General features: G+C 44.5%; 2 protein-coding genes across 5 annotated transcripts in view; one reads left to right on the plus strand and one right to left on the minus strand.

The window, feature by feature from the left end:
- Window positions 1–13,830, plus strand: part of LOC133142166 (cAMP-specific 3',5'-cyclic phosphodiesterase 4D-like) — a 92,562-nt gene extending 78,732 nt beyond the window's left edge. For all 3 annotated transcript variants that reach the window (XM_061263211.1, XM_061263209.1, XM_061263210.1), the window contains exons 6-15: window positions 279–391; window positions 6,070–6,163; window positions 6,339–6,514; window positions 7,100–7,198; window positions 7,298–7,462; window positions 7,824–7,923; window positions 8,240–8,394; window positions 8,496–8,618; window positions 9,044–9,226; window positions 9,581–13,830. In XM_061263211.1, the coding sequence (XP_061119195.1) occupies window positions 279–391; window positions 6,070–6,163; window positions 6,339–6,514; window positions 7,100–7,198; window positions 7,298–7,462; window positions 7,824–7,923; window positions 8,240–8,394; window positions 8,496–8,618; window positions 9,044–9,226; window positions 9,581–10,078 (1,706 nt within the window). In that variant the 3' untranslated portion in view covers window positions 10,079–13,830. The remainder of the gene's footprint in view (window positions 1–278; window positions 392–6,069; window positions 6,164–6,338; window positions 6,515–7,099; window positions 7,199–7,297; window positions 7,463–7,823; window positions 7,924–8,239; window positions 8,395–8,495; window positions 8,619–9,043; window positions 9,227–9,580) is intronic.
- A 4,584-nt stretch (window positions 13,831–18,414) lies between these two features.
- Window positions 18,415–25,000, minus strand: part of LOC133142488 (ras-related protein Rab-3C) — a 44,993-nt gene continuing 38,407 nt past the window's right edge. For both annotated transcript variants that reach the window (XM_061263741.1, XM_061263740.1), the window contains exon 5: window positions 18,415–23,672. In XM_061263741.1, the coding sequence (XP_061119725.1) occupies window positions 23,482–23,672 (191 nt within the window). In that variant the 3' untranslated portion in view covers window positions 18,415–23,481. The remainder of the gene's footprint in view (window positions 23,673–25,000) is intronic.

Genomic DNA, 25,000 nt, shown 5'->3' on the forward strand with positions numbered 1-25,000 from the left:
AGATTTCCGTCGTCTTCTCCGTTGGGGAAGCGACCCCCCGCAACCTTGGTCTGGAGGAACTGCGCCGGGAGCTGCCGCCTCCCTTTTTCTGTTTTTGGTTTTGTTTTGTTTTTTGTTCGATTCTCTGGAAGCGGTTCGCTGCAGCATGAAGAGTCGCTCATGTGCTCACTTCAGACGACCCAACATGGCCGTCTACGGCTTGGGGGACCTTCTGGAACACTCCGCTAGCCCCGTGAAGCGCCTCAGAACTGACCGGCCCCTCCCCTGTGTCCCCCCAGAGGAGGCCTTCCAGAAGCTGGCCACCGAGACGCTGGAGGAGCTGGACTGGTGCCTGGACCAGCTGGAGACCCTGCAGACCCGCCACTCCGTCAGCGAGATGGCCTCCAACAAGGTGAGCCCCCCCCCCCTTCAGCATGCCACCAAACACACACCCCCTCTCCTCCCCTCCCCTCAAGAACACACACACCCTCTCCTCCCCTCCCCTCAAAAACACACACCCCCTCTCCTCCCCTCCCCTCAAAAACACTCACCCCCTCTCCTCCCCTCAAAAATACACACCCACAATTCTCTCTTCAAACAAACACATCCCAAATCCTCCCCTCCCCTCAAAAGAAATACACCCCCCACCCCACCCCCCTCAAAAAACACATCCCCGAGTCCTCCCCTGTGTTTTGGCGAGGTAGCCCCCCTCCCCACACACACAAACATCACATCACAATGCAGGCGCTCTATCAATCCCCCCTCTCCCCAAAAACTACGCTTGTGTACAGTACAGTGTGTCCCCATCCCACATCTGTCGCCCTCCCAGAGCCTGAGTCTCTACTGTTCTCCCCCAAAAACCTTCTTTCTACTGCCCCCCTAAACCTTCTCTGTACTGCCCCCCACCCCTACACACTTTGAGGGTCTGTGGCCAAGCACATACGGGTGCCAGACATGCGCACAGACACACAAACAAACATACACACACGCACATGCCCACACACTCACGGAGGGCAGACAAAGAGACTAATGGAGACAGCCTGACAGACAGAAAGGCTGTGGGAGAGACTGAGGTTGATAGTGAGTGGCTCATGCAGGACCAAGATGGCTGCCGCAGTGAGGCAGTTCCACATGAGATGCACACACATGTAACCCACCCACGGCGCGGTGTCCGGCTCCATCAGCACTGTGTCTACGTGAAGCGTCTGTGAGAGGGGTGGGGGGTCTCCACGGTAAGGGCAGTACCGTGGGGAGGGCAGGCAGAGGACTGCTCAGGGCAGTCCGGACTGAAGGTCACCCCCCCCACACACACACACACACACATACACACACCAGCCGTATTCCAGTCACGGCATTTAGGGAATCACCCTCTACAGTCGTACTCTGTCCTCATAGGAATATCCTTCATTTTTGTATTGTATTTAATTTTTCATGTTTTTTAATGCAAGAGCCGGTTTTTCCCTTCAGAAAAGAGCATGATGGTGAAACATGAATGTTGTGCTAATCTGGCCCAGGTCTGCTGATGCTGTTGAACATGTCTTTCAACCTGCAGTGTGCCAGCATGCTGTTATTTACAGTCTGGATATTAATATCTATTATAATAACATGCATAAATAAATAGACATAAGAGCTACAGATTTGATTGGACAACAAGGTTGTTGTTGATACTGCTGTTGTTGCTCATGTTGCTGTTGTTTCTGGTGCTGTCATTGCTGCTGCTGTTTCTGCTGTTGTTGTTGCACTTCTTGCTGCTGTTGTTGTTGTTGCTGTTGTTGTTGTTGTACACTGCAGTTGATATGCCTCAGTGTTTGAATCCGGAGTGGTCAGTTGTCCAGCTGGTTGGAGACTGAGCTGAGAAGTTCCTGCACTGTTCCTTCAGTGGCTGTCCTCTGCTGCTCCTTTAATGAGGCACCTGTAGGCCCTGCGTGGATTCTCAGATGTGGTCGCTTTGGCGGTTCTTTTAAGACATGTACTGCGAGCTCCATAATGTTTGGGACACAGTCAGTTATTCTTGATTTGGCTCTGTACGCAACAGTTTTACATCATTATAGATGCATCTGGATTCGCGGTAGTGCAGCAATGACCTTCGGGTTGTGACGCATCTGCCATCTGGGATGAGAGTGATGGGATTTCTGCATTTCACCCAACGCAGCTTTGAGAGCTAACAGCATCCTTTCCTCCTGGAAGGCCATCTCTCCTGGTTATTAGTGGTTTAGTCCGAGATTATTGACCTATGACAGATGATTGAGGTCAGGGTTGAGGGCTGTGCTCTGGTTTTACAGCCTTTTTTCACGCAGGAAACATGGCTGTATTTCCATTGTTTCCCTCTTGCCTTGTGTCACTCCACTCCTGGTCCTGGTTTGCACTCGCTTGGCATACCACGTGTCTTATTACTTCTTATCCAAAATGAACGCCCTGATCTGAGGGCTGAGATTGATAAGCCTCCTTACTTTTGGATACCGGCCCACAATGGCCGGGGTGATCTCCACCAATCTTTCTAGGAACACCTGCGCAAATCCTTCTTGGAGGTCTTCACCAATCCTTCTTGGAATATCTTCACCAATCCTTCTGAGAATATCTCCACCACTCTTCCAATCAACAGATTTGCAGAGAAACTTTCTGCCTGTTATTGTTAGGAAATAATAGCCAGAACCAGGCTGTGTAACTCGGTGCCTGAACCAGAATCAGCCTCTCTAGCTTAGCATAGCCAAAACACCAGATCAAATGAGGCACACATGAAGTAATGTATATGTCAAAAGTGACTTTGAAGCTCAAAGATTGAGAAAAGAGTAAGAAAATGTATGTTCCCTTAAATAAATGGTCCAGCGAGTCATACCCAGTCTGGATTAAAATGAAAATGTCTTCTACAGCCTCTCACACAAGCCTGTCTTGCGGTTAAAAAATCAGCAGCTTTCTTTGGAGTTCAGCTGCTCCACACAGAAAATATTAATGGCATTGTTATTCTCAATCATTCTTCCATTCTTCATAAAACTATTTTTGAATGCAGTGCAAAAGCACCTTTGCTACACATCCACCCCAAGCTTGGAGAGGTCTTCACAAGCACAACATCATGGCGTTAATTAGATTCAAGTCCATCAAACCCATTCAGACTACCTTCTGAAATTTAAGATATAGTCTCACAGTGGGTTCACTTTTTCTACCTGCCAGTCAGGCGTTGGTAGGCCTACACGAGGTTGGAGCTTGGGGCGAGACCTTTACATGTGCTTTTGGACAGTTGTAACTCGGACAGGACGATCACAAGTATTTTGTGATAGTCGGAGCTTGGACAGGACGATCTCAAGCACCTTGGAATAGTTGTAACTTGGCCAGGACGAACTTGAGCACCTTGGGATAGCTGTAACTTGGACAGGACGATCTTGAGCACCTTGGGATAGTTGTAACTTGGACAGGACAATCTTGTGTGTATGTCTGTGTCTGTGAGCATCTGTGTGTGTGTCTGTGTCTGTGAGCATCTGTGTGTGTGCCTGTGTATATGTGTGTCTGTGTCTGTGTGAGTATCTGTGTGTGTGTCTGTGTCTGTGAGCATCTGTGTGTGTGCCTGTGTATATGTGTGTCTGTGTCTGTGAGCATCTGTGTGTGTGTCTGTGTCTGTGAGCGTCTGTGTGTGTGCCTGTGTGTATGTGTGTCTGTGTCTGTGAGTGTCTGTGTGTGTGTCTGTGTCTGTGAGTATCTGTGTGTATGTCTGTGAGCATCTGTGTGCATCTTGAGCACCTTGGGATAGCTGTAACTTGGACAGGACGATCTTGAGCACCTTGGGATAGTTGTAACTTGGACAGGACGATCTTGAGCACCTTGGGATAGTTTTAACTTGGACAGGACGATCTTGAGCACCTTGGGATAGTTGTAACTTGGACAGGACGATCTTGAGCACCTTGGGATAGTTGTAACTTGGACAGGACGATCTTGAGCACCTTGGGATAGCTGTAACTTGGACAGGACGATCTCAATTACTTTGTGATAGTCGGTGCTTGAGTGCGATGAAGTTGATGTGGATAAGGCTGTCTGCTAAGGAGATAAATATGTTCATTTAAAGTAAATAATGAAATAAAGCCGGACCTGCTGCTCTTTGCTATTCCAGGCTTCTTCATGTACCCTCCCCTAATGAGTTGCCTCCCTTTTGCCATCACCTTAAAAGGGAGACTGTAATGTTTGATTTGCTTTGTACAGGCCTGTGTATCTCCATATGCATAACATGCCATTGTTTATGCGCAGTTGCGTAGCTCCCTTTGTAGTGAAGTGGGCTTTTAATCAAAGGGATATCTGCCTTGATGAGCATCTTTTTTGAGGTGTAAAATATGTGTAAAATATGGTGATTTTTGCCTACCTATTTTTCGAGCTTTGCGACAGTTGGACATTGCGCTATATTTTTCCACTATATTTTTATTAATTCTGTGTGACAGAAGGTGAGAGGGATACCTATTTTTATTTTAGGTGAATGTATGAAGGGGTTGAGAATGGCCGTACTGTGGCTCAGTCCCAAGGCCCCGCTCCTAGCTCCTTGTGTGCCTGTGTATATGTGTGTCTGTGTCTGTGAGCGTCTGTGTGTGTGTCTGTGTCTGTGAGCGTCTGTGTGTGTGTCTGTGTCTGTGAGCATCTGTGTGTGTGCCTGTGTATATGTGTGTCTGTGTCTGTGTGAGTATCTGTGTGTGTGTCTGTGTCTGTGAGCATCTGTGTGTGTGCCTGTGTATATGTGTGTCTGTGTCTGTGAGCATCTGTGTGTGTGTCTGTGTCTGTGAGCGTCTGTGTGTGTGCCTGTGTGTATGTGTGTCTGTGTCTGTGAGTGTCTGTGTGTGTGTCTGTGTCTGTGAGCATCTGTGTGTGTGTCTGTGTCTGTGAGCATCTGTGTGTGTGCCTGTGTATATGTGTGTCTGTGTCTGTGTGAGTATCTGTGTGTGTGTCTGTGTCTGTGAGCATCTGTGTGTGTGCCTGTGTATATGTGTGTCTGTGTCTGTGAGCATCTGTGTGTGTGTCTGTGTCTGTGAGCGTCTGTGTGTGTGCCTGTGTGTATGTGTGTCTGTGTCTGTGAGTGTCTGTGTGTATGTCTGTGTCTGTGAGCATCTGTGTGTGTGTCTGTGTCTGTGAGCATCTGTGTGTGTGCCTGTGTATATGTGTGTCTGTGTCTGTGTGAGTATCTGTGTGTGTGTCTGTGTCTGTGAGCATCTGTGTGTGTGCCTGTGTATATGTGTGTCTGTGTCTGTGAGCATCTGTGTGTGTGTCTGTGTCTGTGAGCGTCTGTGTGTGTGCCTGTGTGTATGTGTGTCTGTGTCTGTGAGTGTCTGTGTGTGTGTCTGTGTCTGTGAGTATCTGTGTGTATGTCTGTGAGCATCTGTGTGTGTGAGTGTCTGTGTGTGTGCCTGTGTCTATGTGTGTCTGTGTCTGTGAGTGGCTGTGTGTGCGCCTGTGTGTATATGTGTCTGTGTCTGTTAGCGTCTGTGTGTGTGCCTGTATGCATGCGTGTTCTTTTTTCTTTCTGTGTCTGGATTTGCAGTTATTTTCCAAATGGGCCCGTGGGTTGAATGTTGAACAGACCTTGAGTTTCAGTCATGGAGTTTCAAAAAGAATTCCAACAAAGACATCACACCTCTCCGCAACTAGGCGCCTTTTTAAGCGGCAAGCGTGGGATTGTGAATCGATCTATATTTGGCGCAACTTTTGGCAACCCCTGGAATTGCTCAGGCTAAAAATGCACACGGTCTGTTTCCATGGGGAAAAGATACTGATGAATCTCGGCCTTCAGCGTGAGAAGGCAGGAAGTAGGGTTTACACCGAGGCATACAGCTGCCTGTTATAATCAATTGATCAGTCACACTTTATTTATACAACACAATTCATACAAAAGATGCCATGTGATGCTGGTGTTCTGTGGCTGTCCACTATGTCACACATATAATGCTCTGGCGAGCCTGTCCGAAGAAATGGGACCAATGTGACCAATAACCTTTATATGTGACTACTGTACGTGTGTGCAGACCACACATGTGTGCATCACAAGTGCAGCGTCTAACAGGAGAAACACGCTGGACGCCCTTCTAGACACCGATGCCCTCTCCCTTCCTCTTTCTCTTACAGTTCAAAAGAATGCTGAACAGGGAGCTCACCCACCTCTCGGAGATGAGTCGCTCCGGAAACCAGGTCTCAGAGTTCATATCGAGCACGTTCTTAGGTGAGTCTGACCGCACGCTGACCACGTCCTGACCGCACTTGGCCTGTACAGCCAATGGACGTGTCGACCATCGATGAAGAATTCATAGAATTCTCTCCATCTATCTCTCCCTCTCCACCCTCTCCCTACTCTCCCTTCTTATCTCTCTCTCCTTCCCTCCCTCCCTCCCTCCCAGATAAGCAGCACGATGTGGAGATGCCCTGCCCGCAGTCTCAGAAGGAGAAGGACAGAAAAAAGAAGCCCATGTCCCAGATCAGCGGGGTGAAGAAGCTCATGCACAGCTCCAGCCTGACCAACTCCAACATCCCGCGCTTCGGAGTCAAGACCGAGACCGAGGACTCGCTCGCCAAGGTGACCGGTGGTGCTACACACGCCCCCACCGTCCAACATATCTTTCAACTTCTTCCTTTTATCGTATCGTGAGCTGCCAGGTTTGGGTTTAGGACCAAGTGTCTCTAACACTAGCCACGACTTTCCATGGGCTTGTGAAAAGCATTTTAGTGACCATGGAAGTGCAGTTTTCAGGCTCCACCATTTTGTACAAATTGGAGCTGAAGATTGGGCAGTAGGTAAACGAGGAGCCCTTATATGGGCATGAAGTTCAGAATGTGGCTCGTCCACAAAGTATTGCTATACTGTCCAAACACAAACTTTAAAGATTTGCTCATGAGGAGACGTTACATAAAGAAAAAAATGACTATTATGACTACATTTCAAAAAATATTGACGGTTACCATTGACTTGTATTGAAAGGGATGGTTGAAGCACAACCACGCTGGCACTAGTGAGCAACGAAACCCAGGTTTGGGCGCTTGGTTCAGGATTTTGAAGTTCAGCCTGAGCTGACCCCTGACCCCGGAAGCCAGGGTAAAGTTTCTCACTGTGTTTTATTTGTATAATCACGTTGACTGACACACAGGCTCTTTCTCCTTCCAGGAGCTGGAGGACATTAATAAATGGGGCCTTAATGTTTTCAAAGTCACAGAGTTTTCGGGGAACAGGCCATTAACAGTGATGATGTACACCATCTTCCAGGTGAGTGCTTCCCCCAGAGCTTCAGGTCCCCGGCTGTGGTGTAGTTTGAGAAGGCTTGGCCTGCTGACCACATCTCTGCCATTTTCCTCTCCTTTCCAGGAAAGAGACTTGCTAAAAACGTTCAAAATCCCCTTAGACACGTTTATAACCTACCTGATGACCTTAGAAGACCATTACCATGGTGATGTTGCGTACCACAACAACATCCACGCTGCTGACGTCGCTCAGTCTACACACGTGCTGCTGTCAACCCCTGCGTTAGAGGTAAGGCACGCTCAACATTCAACATTTTTATTGCTATAGTAACTACCACTGGGATGCCTGCTCCCCTCTCACTCCCATAGCATAGGCATTAATACAAAACTATATAAAAAATGTAACATCTCTAAAAAAGACAAGGCGTGTTATAAGCTTGACACGCATGCACGCACACACATGCACGCTCACACATGCACGCACACACATGCACGCTCACACATGCATGCTCACGGAGGTGTACAGTAGGGCTCAGGACAAGCCCCAAATGGAACATCACAGTGGGTCTCTAACCTCTAACCCTGACCCCTATTAAGTTTAAACCTGACGCTATGAACCTTAAACCTGACCCTCTCTCTCTCTCTCTCAGGCTGTGTTCACAGACCTGGAGGTCCTTGCTGCCATTTTTGCCAGTGCGATTCACGACGTGGACCATCCTGGTGTCTCGAACCAGTTCCTCATAAACACCAGTGAGTTTTATGCTGGTTTTTACATGGAGTAGTTATGAGGTTTAAAAAGTCCTGACATTGAAAACATGTTGACATTGTATGTTCAACTGCAGTCTCAGACAAAGAATTAATTAATTTTGTGTGCGCGTGTGTATGTGTGTTTGTGCACGTGCGTGCATGCATGTGTGTTTGTGTGTGTGTTTACATTTGTGTGTGCATGTCTGGGTGTGTGTGTGTGTATGTGTGTGTGTATTTGTGTCTGTGTCTATTTGTGTGTGTGTATTTGTGTGTGTGTTTGTGTGTGTGTGTGTGTGTGCGTGCGTGTGTGTCCTCACAGACTCGGAGTTGGCCCTCATGTACAATGACTCGTCGGTGCTGGAGAATCACCACTTGGCCGTGGGCTTCAAGCTACTGCAGGAGGAGAACTGTGACATTTTCCAAAACCTCACCAAAAAACAGAGACAATCCCTGCGCAAGATGACCATCGACATCGTAAGCCGCCCCTTCACAGAGCAGTAATCTCAGGCCGTCACTGTACACAGCAGACGTGCCGGATCACCAGCTGTATTGAGCCTCTCTGTCTCAACCCCCAGGTCCTCGCCACTGACATGTCCAAGCACATGAACCTGCTGGCGGACCTCAAGACCATGGTGGAGACCAAGAAGGTGACCAGCTCTGGAGTCCTGCTCCTGGATAACTACTCTGACAGGATACAGGTGATCCTTCCTTACAGTCACCTCCTTCTAATACCGGAGCTGATTAATTCATCTCATTAAAGGGCTTGTATGATAATGGGTAGGTTTCACGTGCAGTTTTTTCTTTGCATGGATTCTAGAGTTCATGGTATAATAAGCACAGTAGTTTAGAATAGTTTAGTCACACCTTGAAGTATTTGAGCACTAACCCGCCAATGAAATGCCTTTTAAAAAAAGTAGATTCAGACCTGGTCTAATTGTTTTGGATCCAAATAGTTCTCTATGCTCGATTGATCTGGCCTGGTGCAATTGAGACACCCGAGAGGACTAGAAGGCAGGGTTCTCGCCTCTAATACACCAGACAGGCTCAGCAGAGAGCAGACCCAGGTCTGTAGACATTGGTAGAGTGGCGGTGAGGTGAGAATTTTCCGGGCCCTCCTCCTCAGGTTCTGCAGAACATGGTGCACTGCGCGGACCTGAGCAACCCCACCAAGCCCCTGCAGCTGTACCGGCAGTGGACCGACCGCATCATGGAGGAGTTCTTCAGCCAGGGCGACCGCGAACGCGACCGGGGCATGGAGATCAGCCCCATGTGTGACAAACACAATGCCTCGGTGGAGAAGAGCCAGGTAGGCCCCGTGCCCTCCTCACCACTGCTCTCTGCAGTCTGCTCCCTTCTCATTCTGTACGTTCCCCTTTTGAGATGAGCATGTGAAGTAACGAGGGAGCCCCCCTACTTCCGCCTTCAAGTACTTACACCAAACAGCTTTCAGCCTCCACCTCATCTATACACCTTAATATTAAATGTATTCAAATGTACAATTTCAAGCGTTGGGGTCAACTTATGATTCAGTCAGTTGAGGAAATTATTTAAATGAAGATGGCTTGAGAAATGGCTGATATTTATGTTTATTTTTTAGATTAAATCATTGGAGTTTCCGGAATCAGGCTCTGTTTAACGTGTGTGTGCTGGTGACCTGCAGGTGGGCTTCATAGACTACATCGTGCACCCCCTGTGGGAGACGTGGGCCGACCTGGTGCACCCGGACGCACAGGAAATCCTGGACACGCTGGAGGAGAACCGGGACTGGTACCAGAGCACCATCCCCCAGAGTCCGTCGCCCGTCCCGGACGAGCCCACGGAGGGCCGCCCCGGGGCCCCGGACAAGTTCCAGTTCGAGCTGACGCTGGAGGAGGACGGAGAGTCCGACATGGAGAAGGACAGCGGCAGCCAGGCCGAGGAGGAGGAGGAGGAGGAGGAGGAAGAGGAGGACAACAGCTGCAGCGACTCCAAAACGCTCTGCACTCAGGACTCTGAGTCCACTGAGATACCCCTGGACGAGCAGGCAGAGGAAGAGGAGGAGGAGGAGGAGGAGGAGCAGGAGGAAGAGAACCTGGTGGGGGTGGGGGTCTCCAATGAGCCTTGTGCGGTGGTTGAGGAAGAGGAGGAGGAGGAGGAGGAGGAGGAGCTGGACGAATAGCAGCCTCTCGAAGAGCGAAACTGTCGTATTACGTAACAGACGAATGACTAGTAATAATAATAATAATAATGATAATAATAATAATAATGTAGGTTTGTTTTGTGAAAGTTCCAAAGCGCACGTTGCACTCTGCAGCCCTCACCCTCTCCTCGAGCTCCTCTGAGCAGGGTAGCCAGCCGCTCGCTGGCACTTCTACTGTTTTGCACTCAGGAATATTTAGTCTTTTTTTTTTTTTTGTTGGTAGGTGTTTGTTTTGTTTTGGGACCGAGGTTTGTTCCCACTGAGTCTGACCTTTCAAGGTCACCCAGACAACCTTGCTCCTCCCTCCTAACTGCACGCTTGCCCCCCCCCCCCCCCCGGCTCCTTTGCAAACGGACAGGAAGTGGTCTGAATCTGGATTATCACTCCTCAGATGGAGCAAGCGGTGAAAATCAATGATTGTTTTTTGTTTTGTTTTGTTTTGTTTTTGTTTTTTTTCAAATTCAGTTACAATACTATTGGTGGAAAGTGCTGAGCTGCATTCTGATTGCCCAATGGATGCCCCTGGCGCGGGAGGGGGGGGGGGGGAATCGCCGTGGCGACCGGTGATCACGCGGAACATCCGGAGCGAGGTTCTGTGTGGATTTATCGAGACACTTTTCTAATTTCAAGTCTTCCTTGAAACCTGACTGAAAAAAAAAGAAACATACAGCTCTGACGCTGTTTTGACCTCTTGAGTTTTTGTATTGTATGTAAACATGGAGAATCTTTTGTAGATTTTACTTTTGTTATCGGGGAAAAAAAGAAATCGTATGGATACATATACTGTATATTTAAAAGAATCTTTCAAAATGTCATCTGCCATGTGCTATTTGTATTTTTATTTTTGTTTTTATTTTGTATTGAGTGACTTGCAGGTTTGCTGTGTGACACCACAGCGCCCTGGAAACTGTTTCACTGTGTGTATTTCTGAACTCTCTGCGGGACTGCTCGTGACTTTGACACAATCGTTTTCATTATTGTTTGTATGGGTTTTAAATAAGCAGGATATGGTCACTGCAGAGGGCTCGTGAGTGAGAGTGTGTGTGTGTGTAATTAAGTGCACACGCCACCACGATCGACCACAATCAACTAGCCTTTGACTTTGATGAGTCACTGATGCCTACACAACCTTTATTAACTTCTGTGATATTGTGAATCTTACAATGGACGAAGCAACACTTTGGTTTGCCCTGCCTAAATGCGATCAGCTTAGCTGTGTACCACACGTAAACCGCACAGTGTTAACGATTCTCACACGCCCAATACCGAGACACGCGCTAGATTCGGTTAACGACAGCCACTCCCATTTTTGAGTTTTGAAGTTTTGAAGACGGAGCAGTGCTTCAGCTGTGGCGGTCATGGAGACGTAAGCCCCGCCCCCGGCCATGACAGGAGATCACATGACAATCAGTCACAGAGGTTCCACTCAGACGCAGGGCTGGGGGAGGGGCTTCCCGTGATCGATGCGCCAATGTTCACAGATTGACAACTCTTTGCTTTCTTTGCCAAATCTGCCCCCCGGATATGCTGGGCTTGCACACTGCTGTACACTCTACCATAATATTAAGCAAAGTGGCTTCTGTTCTCTTTTCCTTCAAATATTTGATTAATTCTGTTGGGTTTTTATTTTATTTTTTTGGGAGTCACTTTTGCCATAATTAGTGGTACTGTAGATCATTTACTGCAGCTTATATAACATTATAGAGTAGCAAGTTGCTATAACGTTACCCTAACGTTACCAAAACACCTTTTTCCCCCTGGTCACAGTGAGAGTTTGTACATAGAACAAAGATCGATATCTTTTTTTGAAGAAGATATTAATGAAAAAAATCAAACAAAAAACTTGAATCCGGCTTTTAAAGAGTGCTTGCTGATAAAAAGAGGATGTTTTTAAACATGTTATTTAATTATTTTATTTCTGTGCCATGCGTTTTTCTTTCCTCACCAGACGACCTTACCTGCAATGGAGTTTTCTTGTTTGTCTCTGTTTACAACCATGTATTTATTGTGCTGTACATATTATGGAATGTTTATTGTAAATGACCGATTCTTACTCTATATCATCCCTTATGGAGATGGTGTTGTTGTACTTGGATAACTCTTGTTGAGAGAATGTTTATTATACATACTTATTCAATGTAAAGTTGAGCTTCTGTAACATGTCACCTTAGAGAGCTTGCTCATGGAGAAGCGGGGGAAAGCCAAACAAATATGAATTTAAAATAAAAAGCCGCAGGTTGTTGGCCCCAGGGCTGTGCCTTAACTTTGAACAATGTTTTTTTTTTTTCCTTTCCTGCATTTCCGTCATTTCCTCTTCCTGTTTGCAGCATTAGAAGAGATGGGCGTTTCTAAATTCCGCCCTCTGCCTCTTTGCCGAAGCGAAAATAAAAAAAAGCTAGGACTTAGATACGTTATTTCTTATTTAAAAAAACTGAGACTTCGATACATTTTTTTTCTATTCAAAAGCTGCTGTAAGACTGGGATAGGGTTTTTACGTTCTGCCGTTTTGCTGCATTGTTCCCAGGCAGATAGACCAGAGCAGGGTGGGGCCAGTGAACTGGGCATCCAGAGACCCTGCCCCCTCGCCCCACCCGCGCCCCCATGTGGGACCAGGTCTGGTATGCAACACAGTGGAATGCAATATAATACACACGCACTCTCACTCTCTCACACACTCACTCACTCATACACACTCGCTCACTTATATACACACGCACTCTCACTGTCTCGCACACTCATACACACACTCGCTCATATACACATGCACTCACACACTCTCACACGCACACACACACACTCATACACACTCACACACACACACAGACACACATTCACTCACTCGCTCATATACACACACACTCTCACTCTCACTCACTCACTTATACACACGCACTCTCACTCTTTCACACACATACACTCACTCATATTATACGCACTCTCACACACATACACACACACACATATTCACACTCACTTTCAGTCTCATACACACACTGACTTATATTCTCACGCACTTTCACTCTCACACACACAGTCACATTCACACACAGTCTTACTTTCATACACACACTCTCGCACTCTTACACACATACACTTTTATATTCACACACACACAGACACACTCTCTCACACGTGCACACTCACTCAAATCTCAACGCGGAGGAGAGTACGGAACAGGAGATCCGTGCGTTTTGAGACTGTAGACCTTTCCGTGTTTTGTTTTGCCTTGCTGCTGGGGTGCAGATGGAGGGGAGAGAGGTGTTTGGGTGCTGTCTCTGTGGGCTTCCTACTCCAGGCCTCAGGGTATGTGCTTGTGTTGTGAAGGGAGTGTCTTTTAAAAATAATTCTGTTTCAAAAAGCCTGTTTTCCTGACACGCATACTGTAGATTTTAGCAGCCCTGGACCAAAGCAATCGGTGGCTTTTATTATAAATATAGAATTTTTTTTTTTTGTTCCTTTTAAAAAATAAAAAAAAAGTATAAAAGGGATTCATGAACTGTAAAAATATATCAAAACCAGAACAACCATAATTTTGTTTTCTATAGGGTACATCTTTAGAATGCCAACCTGTTTGGGGATTTCACAAGACTATTATAATGGATTCCTTGTCTCTTACAGTCTATTGGATAGAACTGTAGATCACACTCTGAACCTTCAGTAAAAAAAAAACAATAAAAACTGAAAAAACTTTTTTATATGCAACAGATGAAATAAAAGCATGGTTGATTCCACCTCAGTTTTCTCTCGTGTTTTTTGTGCATTTGTGCGGTAACCCCACTATTTGTCATCTCAAACACAAACACAAACCAACACAGCTTATGGACTGTAAAATTTTAAATGACAAATTAATTGTCAATATAATTGTTTGAGGGAAACAATGCTGTTGCTCTACATCGCTCTGCAAGCTCTGTGGATTTAGTATTTAAAAAAATGATTCAATGATACAATGCCTGGAAAAAGTATCCTGATGTCCTCTATTATTGCATATTTGTGACAATGCTTTCAAAACATTAGACAAAATGTGTAGACAACCTGGGTAAATTTATATTTTATTTATTTTATTTAATGACTTATATATTGAATTTAAGTCACCACACACCCACATCACCCCTGTGAGAAAGTAATTGCTCCCTTTAACTGAATGACTGGGTCGACATTAGCTCAGGACGTAAGAGCGATCGTCTGGCTGTCGGAAGGTTGCCGGTTTGATCCCCCTTCCTGGGTGTGTCATAGTGTACCTGAGCAAGCTGATTGGTACCTGGCACGGCAGCCAGTCTCTGTTGTCGTGAGTGTGTGTGTGAATGGGTGAATGGGCCTTTTTGAAATTTTCCATTGATATTTGTATTTTACATCGCTCTGGAGGACTTTTATCCCACTGAATTCAGACAGATTGTTTTTCGAGCTCTGCTCCTTTCAGGTCCTACCATAGCATCTCTACTGGGTTCATTTTTTAATTAAAATGATAAATCAAAAATGCACTACAAATAATTATATGTACGGTGTAAATTATGTACAGTACTGTGCAGTAGTTTTAGGCACCCTAGACTTTATTATATATATATATGTTTATTTTTTTTGTGTGTTAGTATAAAAGAACACATTTGAGATTTCCAAATATTGTTTTTCCAAAAGATTTGATTTTACAGAGACATTTTTGTATTTAATTTTAAAAAGTAACATATTACTGTAAGCAATTGACTACTTTTTACATAAAAACTTGATCAAGGCTGTCTGAGATGAGAAGCAAGGAGCCAACCAAAGTCTGCAGAAGAACTGTGGCAAGTTCTCCAACATGCTTAGAACAACCTCCCTGCTGATTGTCTTACAGAACTGCAGGACAGCGTTATCTCAGAGAAGTGATGCAGATTTAACGCCGGGTGGTCACAAAAAATATTGATTTGATTCAGTTTATCTATTCTGCCAAATGACAAAAATGTAATGTAAAATGTATAGTACATTTATTTAGGACCTTTCATTGAATTATTTTTGAAAGAATCTTATCTGTACAGAATGTAAGATTTTTGCACAGTACTGTATGTATATTAACACTGTATGGAGGACATGTTTATAATGCATTTACAGCTAGTGTTAATAGTGTGAATATCAGCTGTGTTTATATCATTTAATATCGATACTGTTAATATTAGTATTCAAACAGCAAATGAGCAATGCACTGATGGGATTATCAGACGTCTCCACCTTAAAATAAGCAACCGATTCAGACCCAAGAAACCAGGTGAGGTGAGTTAACTGTGCAATCAACGGCTTTCATTGATCAATTAATGCCAAGTAACAACGAAAGCCAGCACACCCTGCGGCTCTCCAGGACCGGGGTTGCCGACCCCTGGTCTAGACAAATCTACAAATTTTGGGGAATGTTGCCATCTTGTGGTGCTTTATATTATAAACTTATTAATTTCAGCAGTGTACCTAAAACTCCAGGCCCTGCAGTCCGTAATGTCTGCAGGTATTTGCTCCAGCCTTGCACTACACCACCTGATTTCACTAAAGAGATTACTTCCTGAAACAAGGAGGTGAAAGTTGAGGTGGAGTTGAGTAGCACGGATCTAAACAGTGCATCTAACTCAGGGTTACGCTATATTGCCAATCGATTTCCGATTTTGGTTGCCTCTTCTGTTCTTAATTATATAACTAGCCCAGTCACGTCTAGACCTATTTTCATTTGTATAAACATCAGCTAAAGCTGCAGATTGCAAGTGTAACCTAAAGATTTTAATGCGCTCAAGTACAGGAGTGAATCAGCTTTATTTGTTGCAACAAAACCAGTGCACAAATGTTTCTGGAAACATTTAGCCTAATTGGCAGTGTCATAGACAGTGCTGGAAGGGGTGGTGTGGGGTGAGGCTTTGATGTGTGTTTGACTCATTTTGGGATTCATTCAGGTGAGAGGAGGAAACAAGCAGAGTTGTAGATGGAGCAGGGAGATAGAAGAATGCCAAATGAGGCCAGTTTTGTGTCAAACCTGAATGAGCTTAACTGCTGCTGTGGCTGCAGGCTGTAACTTTAACGCATAGCCTGTGGTTGAGTCATCAGTCAGTCTGACAGAGGTTTTTTTTTTTTTTTTTTAGAGCAGTTTTTTTTTTTTTTTTTTCAGAGTTTTTGTTCAGACACACTCTGGATGTGTTTTTAAGTTTTCCATAATGTTTTCCTCAAACACTTAATTCGCTATAGTAACAAGGTTTGTGTTGTTGCCATCTTTGAATCCTTTGGTTTTGTGTCCCTAGCTAAAATGGCTGGTTTACTTGTTGATCAGACCATAGCAAAAAACATTAAAAGTAATCTGTGACTCACAGGCTTAGCAGTGAATGTAGCTAATGTCAGCTCATGTGAATGATTGGGCTGACATAAATGTTTCTCCTTGCTAGCCCATGCAATAAGAAGGCAAATCTTCCAGTTGCTTCTTAATTCAGAGGTTTCTGTAATGTTTGCCTTATCAAGGGGCAGTGTCCTGCCTGGGAATCAGACCTGCAATCTCTGAATAAGGCCTGTTACCCAACATCTGCTCTACACTGCGACCAGCCCTGAGTGCCCACCCATGGTAACTTTAATATCACTGTCAGCGCTACTCAACTCCTCATCCTGCGGGCCGCAGTGTCTGCACGTATTTCTTCAACCGTGTGCTACACCACCTGATTTCAGTAATTAGCTTATCTGAACCAAGCAGGTAAAATGATGAGTAAAATCAGGCGGTGTAGCGCACGGTTGGAGCAGATACTTACAGACACAAGAGAGACACGCAAAGAGACTGCACATCTCCTGCCCTGTGTCCCTCTGCTCCAGGCTGCGTGGGACCCTGCTGCAGGACAGCAGCAGTGGTACAGCAGCCGTGGTACAGCCGGTTCACCTGCTCTAATAAGGCCGGTCTATCGTCCAGCAACAGAGCCTCACTGGACTGAAATCACAGGACCTTCATCGATGTTCAGTTGTCGCCCAACGTAGACTGCGGCTGTTGTCCTTAGCAAAAAAATAAATAAACACAGTCCAGTCACCCAGATTATATAAACCAAATGTTTCTGCGACCAGTGATATCCATTTGCACATCACTGGTCACGGCTGTGTTCTTTCGCTGGTCTATAAACCGGCCTTTAGCCCCCAGAACAGAAAGGTTCTGTATGGCAGGTTACAGTGATGGAGTAGTGTGTGCTGTCTTTGCTCACGGTTTTTTCTGGTTTTTGTAATTGTTCTCGTCTCTGTTTGCAGAAGGGTCCACTCCCACTTGGACCCCCTGGGAAAGTGTCAGTGGTCCTGAAGGGCGAGGATGTGGGCATATCGATTCCCGCCCAGTTCACGGGGTGAGTGTACAGGCTTTCATCAGACACCGATTGCTTTCCTGTATGTGTGTGTGTGTGTGTGTGTGTGTGTGTGTGCATGCGTGTATGTATATATATGGACACGCACATTTATGTGCGTACATGTATACACACGTAAATTAATACTATTACATTTCCATACAACAAATTATCAGCTGTTGTGTTTGTGTTTCGTGTCCAAGATTCCGCAACTTTATTTGTGGCCAGACAGTGGCAGGCTTGCAGTGTATAAGTACACCAGGGCCAGATTGGATGGGACTTCGAGAATCACACTGAAATTATGCATACAGATTTAAATAGAAGAGGGCTACAGATAAAGACGGGATTACAGCACAGAAAGTGCCATAGTGGCGAATCGAGCCACAGAGGGGATTTGGGTTTAAAGTCAGACCCCTACAGCAGTGATCTTCATTCCTGGTCCTGTAGAGCTGCAGGATGCGCTGGTTATGGTTTCCACCTAAATATCGAACTAATTGAGGTAAGTTAACTGTGTAACTAACTGCTTTATTGATAAATGAAATCATTCCTAATTGATCTAAATGCTTTTAGGTGTGACTTGGGGCTTGGGGTTAGTGTGCTGCAGTTTATCCACCAGGGGGGAGCAGAGGAGATGACGAGGTCTGGGGACAGAAATATGACCAGGGTGTCAAACTCCAGTCCTGGAGGGCCTGGTATTTGTGTTTTCCTTTCAATCAGCAGCCAATTAAGGCATTGAGAACAAGGTGTGTGGACTGTTAATGACTTAAATTCATCACTTGTGTTGAAACACAGCAAAAACCAGAAGACACAGCGGCCCTCCAGGACTGGAGTTTGACACCCCTGCGCTTAGAAGGTTAATTGCTGGGGAAATATTTCAGGATATTAACACTGTCCTAATTGGCTGTTGTGTGACAAGAGGGCTGTGTACTTCTCACATTAGAATTTGGACTGGCCCCATACTGTGTGCTGCAGTGTTCAGCTGGACATAAAGGGCTAATCCGAGCATAGAGATGACATCTTTTTATTTAGCATATATAAACATGAATTTTCAATCTTTTATCTTTTTCTCATTTCCATGATATTTCCATAGCTGTGTGCTGGCAGACAGCTCTTTGAGGGACTATCATGAGGGTAAATACACAGGAAATGCTGCACTCCTGATGTCACGTTTCCGGATGTTCTGCGCTCCTAAAGTATCACTGACCGAACCACAAGATTCCCACAGCAGTGCATTAATACAACTGACATATTTATTTTAATCTCAAAAACACTTGTGGTGTACATAAGTCACATACAAACAAAATATCCAGCTCAAGAATAATTTGTACAAGGAAAATAGAATAAACCAGTGTACAATGATATATTATTAGTATAGGTCCATAGGAATATATAAGAAAAAAAATACACATTTGTGGTACAGTTGTTAAGTTTCAATAGCAATTATTACCTGGATTTTAAATACACCACCTCACGTTGATTCAGTCACAGGCACAGGCACTAGAAATGAATCCACTCTTTTTTTGTTTATCATTTTATTCAGTGCAGCCATATCTTCTTATCTCTCAAATAATGAAATGTCTTCTCCAAGCAAAAAGACATGCCTATCGGAGCATTTTTCTAATAAGAGAAGAAATAATCTCTGGTGTCTATGGTAAAGCAAGCTGGCATTAATTTAAATGTATTTATTACACCAAGGAAAGGTCCAGACACAAGTTGTTAGCAGCTTAATGCGTGAAGTGTTAAACTAGCACAGTTTAGGCCAGTGAAACTAGAATGAATCATTAGAGAACACAAGGAAAACTACCCCAATTCTGCCTTACGCCGGCACGAACACGACTTCACTACATCAAGTATTTATTGATCTAATAGGAAAGGTTGTAAATAAAGGTTAGCACTGTTGTTATGGTTTAGCTCTCGTCAGTAAGCACTGGTAACACATATTCTGAATCTCACTGTCCCGGCACGGTCTGTGGTCCCTGGCAGTAAAATAACTGACTAAGGCATAATAGAGATTTGCTACCATTGCTTTCCGTATAGAAACCACCTGACTATCTTTTATTTTGGATACAAACAGATGTGAATGAATGTTTTTACTCCTTTTCCCACTATCCGGAGAGGAGCTCCACCAATCACAGATTACTTTGAAAAGAAGGAACAAAACAATCCCAATAATGATTGGTGGATACTTTCTGTCAATACTCTGCCTATATGTCCACCAATCACTGATGGGATTGTTCTGTTTTTGTGCAATCTGTGATTGGTGGAGCTCCTCGCTAGTTTCTATGTGAAAATGTGTGGAATGTTTTTTTAATTCAGTCTGTAAGTGTCCAACTGGAAAATAGAATACAATTTATGCAGGTTCCAATAACAGTTCTATTGTATATTTCATAATTACAACAGTTAAACCGTTATTTTTAAATCATGTGTTCATTTAGTATGTGTGCATGCGTGTGTTTGTGTATGCGTGTCGCGTATAACCACCAGGTTCCCTCTCTATGTCAACAACATTTTTTGGCCGTAAATTGGCTGACTCCACTGACAGAGCTGTCGTACTGCTTGGTTTGGTTTGTTGTCAATGGAAGATTGGCCCAACATGCTGTATGCTAAACGAAACGTAAGAATTGATTAATTAATAATTGATTAATTAAAACTCATTCAAGGATTCAATTTATTTGCTGAATTAACTCCAATGGGGAATGTCCTGCAGCTAAGATACAATATTCATCCACCCACCTGTCCATCCATTTTACAGGCAGAAATACACCCTGAACAGGTTATTATTATTATTATTATTATTGTTATTGTTATTGTTATTGTTATTGTTATTGTTATTATTATTATTATTATTATTATTAATTCTGAGGCTGTGCGCAGCATAGAAACATCCATCTGCTCGCTAAGTTTTTGTCACTAGCACAGAAAATCTGAATGAAGAAGATCAACTGGACATTTGAAACGTTAGTTTCAGTTTCACCATAAAGGACCATAGAGCCCATCCTCAGCAAGACTTGCCCTTCCACTACATTCTGACATAAACACGAGCCTATTATACAAGACACTGAGCAACAGACAACTAATGTACACAGACTTACTTATAGTCAAATATTATGGCTATTCCACTTGAATGACTGGTATACAGCAATAATGAGTGGGAAATGTTCATTCATTCATCCGGTTCTTCCTATTTGTCATGCGATGTATTAAAATGACGCAGTCTCACTTCCAAATGCTCGGAACGGGCAGACAAAATCACTCCTTCTTTCAGACTATGGTATTTTCGGGGGTGAACGCACACTGCAGTTCTCAGGGACGGACTGCCGACAGTCACTCGGGAACAAAAGGCATACACAGGGACAGATGATTATATACAAGAAATAGGTCTTAAAATATTGCACTTTTTGGCCCATTGCACCTCAAAACAACTTTTGAGAGCGCACAAACAAGTAAGATAGATATAAAGATAGATATAGAAATAGATAGATAGGTAGCTAGATATAGCAGAAGAGACTGATCACTCACCATTTCATGCAGCTTCTATATTTCAGTAAAGACACCCACTTCTACTCACAGTCTTCTGACTAAAGGCCTAAAACACCTTAATTTTAATGAAGTGAAACACTTTTTGGCACTATTGAATCTTACGTTTTTAAAGTTGACTAAATAGTTCAGAATCTGAATTAACATAAGTGTGAAAGGATAGTAGTTAATGAAGGAGTATAGCATTTCCAAAGTGGCACGCACAGTTAAATGAGGGGTGCAGTCCTTTAATCTATCAGCTAATGGGCTACGTTTAAAGCATGGCAGATCGGGTCATTTCTTAGTTTTATAACGAGGACGGTAACCCTTTTAGAGTAGATGTTCTGTTGGAGAGATGAAATATTGACGCTTCCATCGTTCTCCAAAGATATTTGCCGACAGAGGTGTGAAGTCCTGGGGTCGGAAAGTAAAACTCCTGCCATGTTTTTCTTCCATTACATTACATTACATTATTGGCATTTGGCAGATGCTTTTATCCAGAGCAACGTACAGTTGATTAGACTAAGCAGGAGACAATCCTCCCCTGGAGCAATGCAGAGTTAAGGGCCTTGCTCAAGGTGCCAACGGCTGTGTGGATCTTATTGTGGCTACACTGGGCATCAAACCACTGACCTTGGAGGTCCCAGTCATGCACCTTAACCACAACGCTATAGGCCACCCTATTCTACTGATGAACTCAGCCAGCTGATTTCACTGATCAGTTCTACCTCCTGGCATAAGAATTAAATGAGCAAATCCAAGTGGTTGGAACAAAATACTGGGGAGGACTTTTACTTTCCGAACCTGGATTGTCCACCTCTGGTTGCCTGAGACCTTTCCTTGTGCTTTTGTGTTCATCTGGATCACCAGCCACCTGTTCTGTATTGTTTTTCGCATTAAATGATAGTGATTCTGTTACATAACAAAAAAAAAAAAAAAAATGCGAATGCACACACACACTCACACACATCTGTATTATGTACAGTCATGCACACACCCTATGTTCTAATCTATGTGGCAAGCACAAATCAAACATGTCAGAGTCAAACGTGAGAAATTCTGCAAGGCCACACATTTTGTAAAGGTAGTTTATCTTAACATAGAGTTCAATGGATTATGGTGGCACCAGGACACACACGCTCACTCACTAACATGGATATACTATCTCTCTCTCTCTCTCTCACACACACACACACACACACACACACTCACATATGCACACCTAGACAAAAGAAAGGAAACGGACGTATGCAGAAAATATTCCTCACACAATATATAGAGCAGGACAGAAGAGTTGAACCCAACTAGTCAGCCACATCCAAACCATCTCATTGTCAGAACATATCTATACAATATTTAGAATATTTTCTATTGGGCATTCTCGCAAATCCAAGATGAATTACACGTGTTTCCAAAAATAAGTTTAACGTGCACAAACTAAACTGACAATAACATTAATGCTATTCTCTGATCTTCCAATGTATGATCCACATCGTCACCAGTGACATGATTGCCAATTGTAGCAAAATTTCCAGAAACTGGAAAGTTGTTGATGTTGATGTTGGTGTTGAATAATTTTAGAATTCTTATTTATTTCACAATGCCTCTTGTACAACTACTCACTGTGAGCCTGGAGTATGCATGTACCACCAGTGGATCACTAAACATACCACAAGACCATTGGCTGTTGTAGGAGGTCTATTCAATAAAGCCACAAATGCAGTCTGTCCTTAAATGGTCTTTTTGCTTCTTATGACAGATTTTTTAAAAATTCATCTGTCATCCCAGAACTCTTGGTGCAAGCACCATTTCCAGAAATCCAGGACAAAGTGCATCATGGGTAAATGGAATAGCAGGGGATGGTTGAATCATAAATAATTTTATATCCTGGGTTTTTGCCCCAAGGAACTTATTGAATCAACCTAGACTTTTCGCTCAAGGCATACCCCAAAGCATTGTGGGTGGTGTAGTACTTGTATCCTGATTTGTGTTGGCCAGATGACAGCATGTTGAATTGCTGACTTGAACCGGGGGTGGCGGTGGGGGTGGGGGTACGGTGGGACAGGAGAGCGGCCATGCATTGTAAGGGGAACAGGAAGTCCCCCCCTTGGCGTTTTATTGAGCTGCGCATTACGCCCAATACCCGCGTGCTTTTCCCCTGAGGGGGACGGAATCACCACACACCTGTACTATCCAGCCGTCGCCCGTGATGACGGAAAGGGATGCAAAACTCATGCACTAATCCTCTCTACCTATGAACACCGGCCGAAAACGTTGCCCGGTGACAAGCGGTAAAACAAGGCTGCGGTGCGGACTGGCAGGCGAAGTACAGGATGTCCTCAAAGGCTCATTCCATCCCACAATGCTACAGTAAAACAAGAGAAGAAGAGGCCCTCAGAAAACCCAACCGGGCGGCGATACCTCCGAGCATCTTATCTGTGAAAGTGAGATATGCAGTAATATCATAATAAATTAAAATCTGTAAGACTATACCTAGGAAATTGAATATTGGCATTGGCACGCGTATGGGGCAGACGGGGGGGGGCAGGGGGGGCACTAACAACCACAGTTGGGCTGCTGTAGAGGGGGCGGGTTGTCGGTTAGTCTGGCGTTTGGGGTTCCCGTGGTGACGGCGGGGTCAGTCTCTAAACTCTCAGACATCTTGTCGCAGATGATGTCCACCAGACGCTCGAAGGTCTGCTTGACGTTGATGTTGTCCTTGGCACTCGTCTCGAAGAACTCGAACCCTTTGAGTAAGAGGAGAGGGAGAGGGTCAGAAGGACTTGAACCCCTTTTAGAAAGGAAGTGCCAAAAAACTCAAACCATTTCCAAAAGAAGAGAGGATACAGTAAGTGTCAAAAGCTAAAGCAATCATCAAGCAAAGACTTTCCAGCAGGGTAAATTTAAATGAATTCGACAAATTAATTTAAACTCGGTGAATAAATTGCATCAGGGAAAATTATAGATTCCATTATGGACTTAAGTCAATTTCAGTAATTTAGTAAATTGACATGTAAATTTCCATTCTCTCCAAGTTCCGATGGTTTATTCTGTTCAATTTCTCCTTGTCCGTTTCTACACTGGTTGTGTGGGTGGTTATTGGGCCTTATTGAAATAGCAGGGCAGGCAGGGTGGATGCAATACAACATGAATGCATTGTTCAGAAGCCATTCCTCCATGGAGCTACTTGTCATATGCTGTATTTGTGAGAGGTGTGTAAGGAGAGGGGTGTAATGGGGGTAGGGTAGGGGTAACTCAGGAAGTATTTTGAGCTCCTTTAAGCTCCTAAAGACTGCTGCGCTCTTCCAGATGGGGCTGTCAGGAGCGCTGCGTGTCGGAGAAGGTGTCAGCCAATTAAATGTGTTCAATTAGCAGTGTTATGTGCTAGGTGACGAGATAGTCACTCTGTACACTGGTTTATACACAGCGAGGCTCTGAGGCCTCTCATGTACTCCGCTGTACCCCGATAAACGTAGCCCATGCAGACTCTCGCAGGCCTGGCGTAAGTAAGGGTTCATAGCCAGAACTGGACCGGCGCTTTATCTGGATGCGCCACCCAATGGCCTTGATTCATTTTTCTACATTACATTACAGCTGACTCTTTTTATTCAGAGTGACTTACAGTTGATTCGATTAAACAGGGGCAAATGCCCCCTGGAGCAATGCGGGGTTAAGGGCCTTGCTCAAGGGCCCAACTTGACTTATGGACCGAGCACGTTTGTTAATATTTTCGAGACAAGTTCTTCTCATATGTAGAGAATTCACGATGTTGAATATGTTACCGGGTTTTTTCTGTACAGGCAAGCGTTCATATTTATTCACCTGTGACCGTGCTGTGTGCCTGAGAATTTGAATAATGAGCTGCATTTTGTTCATTAGCCGCTGCGGCTCCTAACTTAGATCAGACGCTGACGGTTGATCATTGCCTTGATATGCCTGCCGCGCAATTTGCTTTACCCGTGAGGGTTCAGTGCGCCCACAAGTAATTAAGGCCCTGAATTATTAACATGGCAGTAAATCAACACTAATACTGCAGGCTCTTAGTTTAGCATTCATCTCCTGGCTCAACTCCAGA

Source organism: Conger conger, chromosome 12, assembly GCF_963514075.1.
Source record: "Conger conger chromosome 12, fConCon1.1, whole genome shotgun sequence".
Lineage (NCBI taxonomy): Eukaryota > Metazoa > Chordata > Actinopteri > Anguilliformes > Congridae > Conger > Conger conger.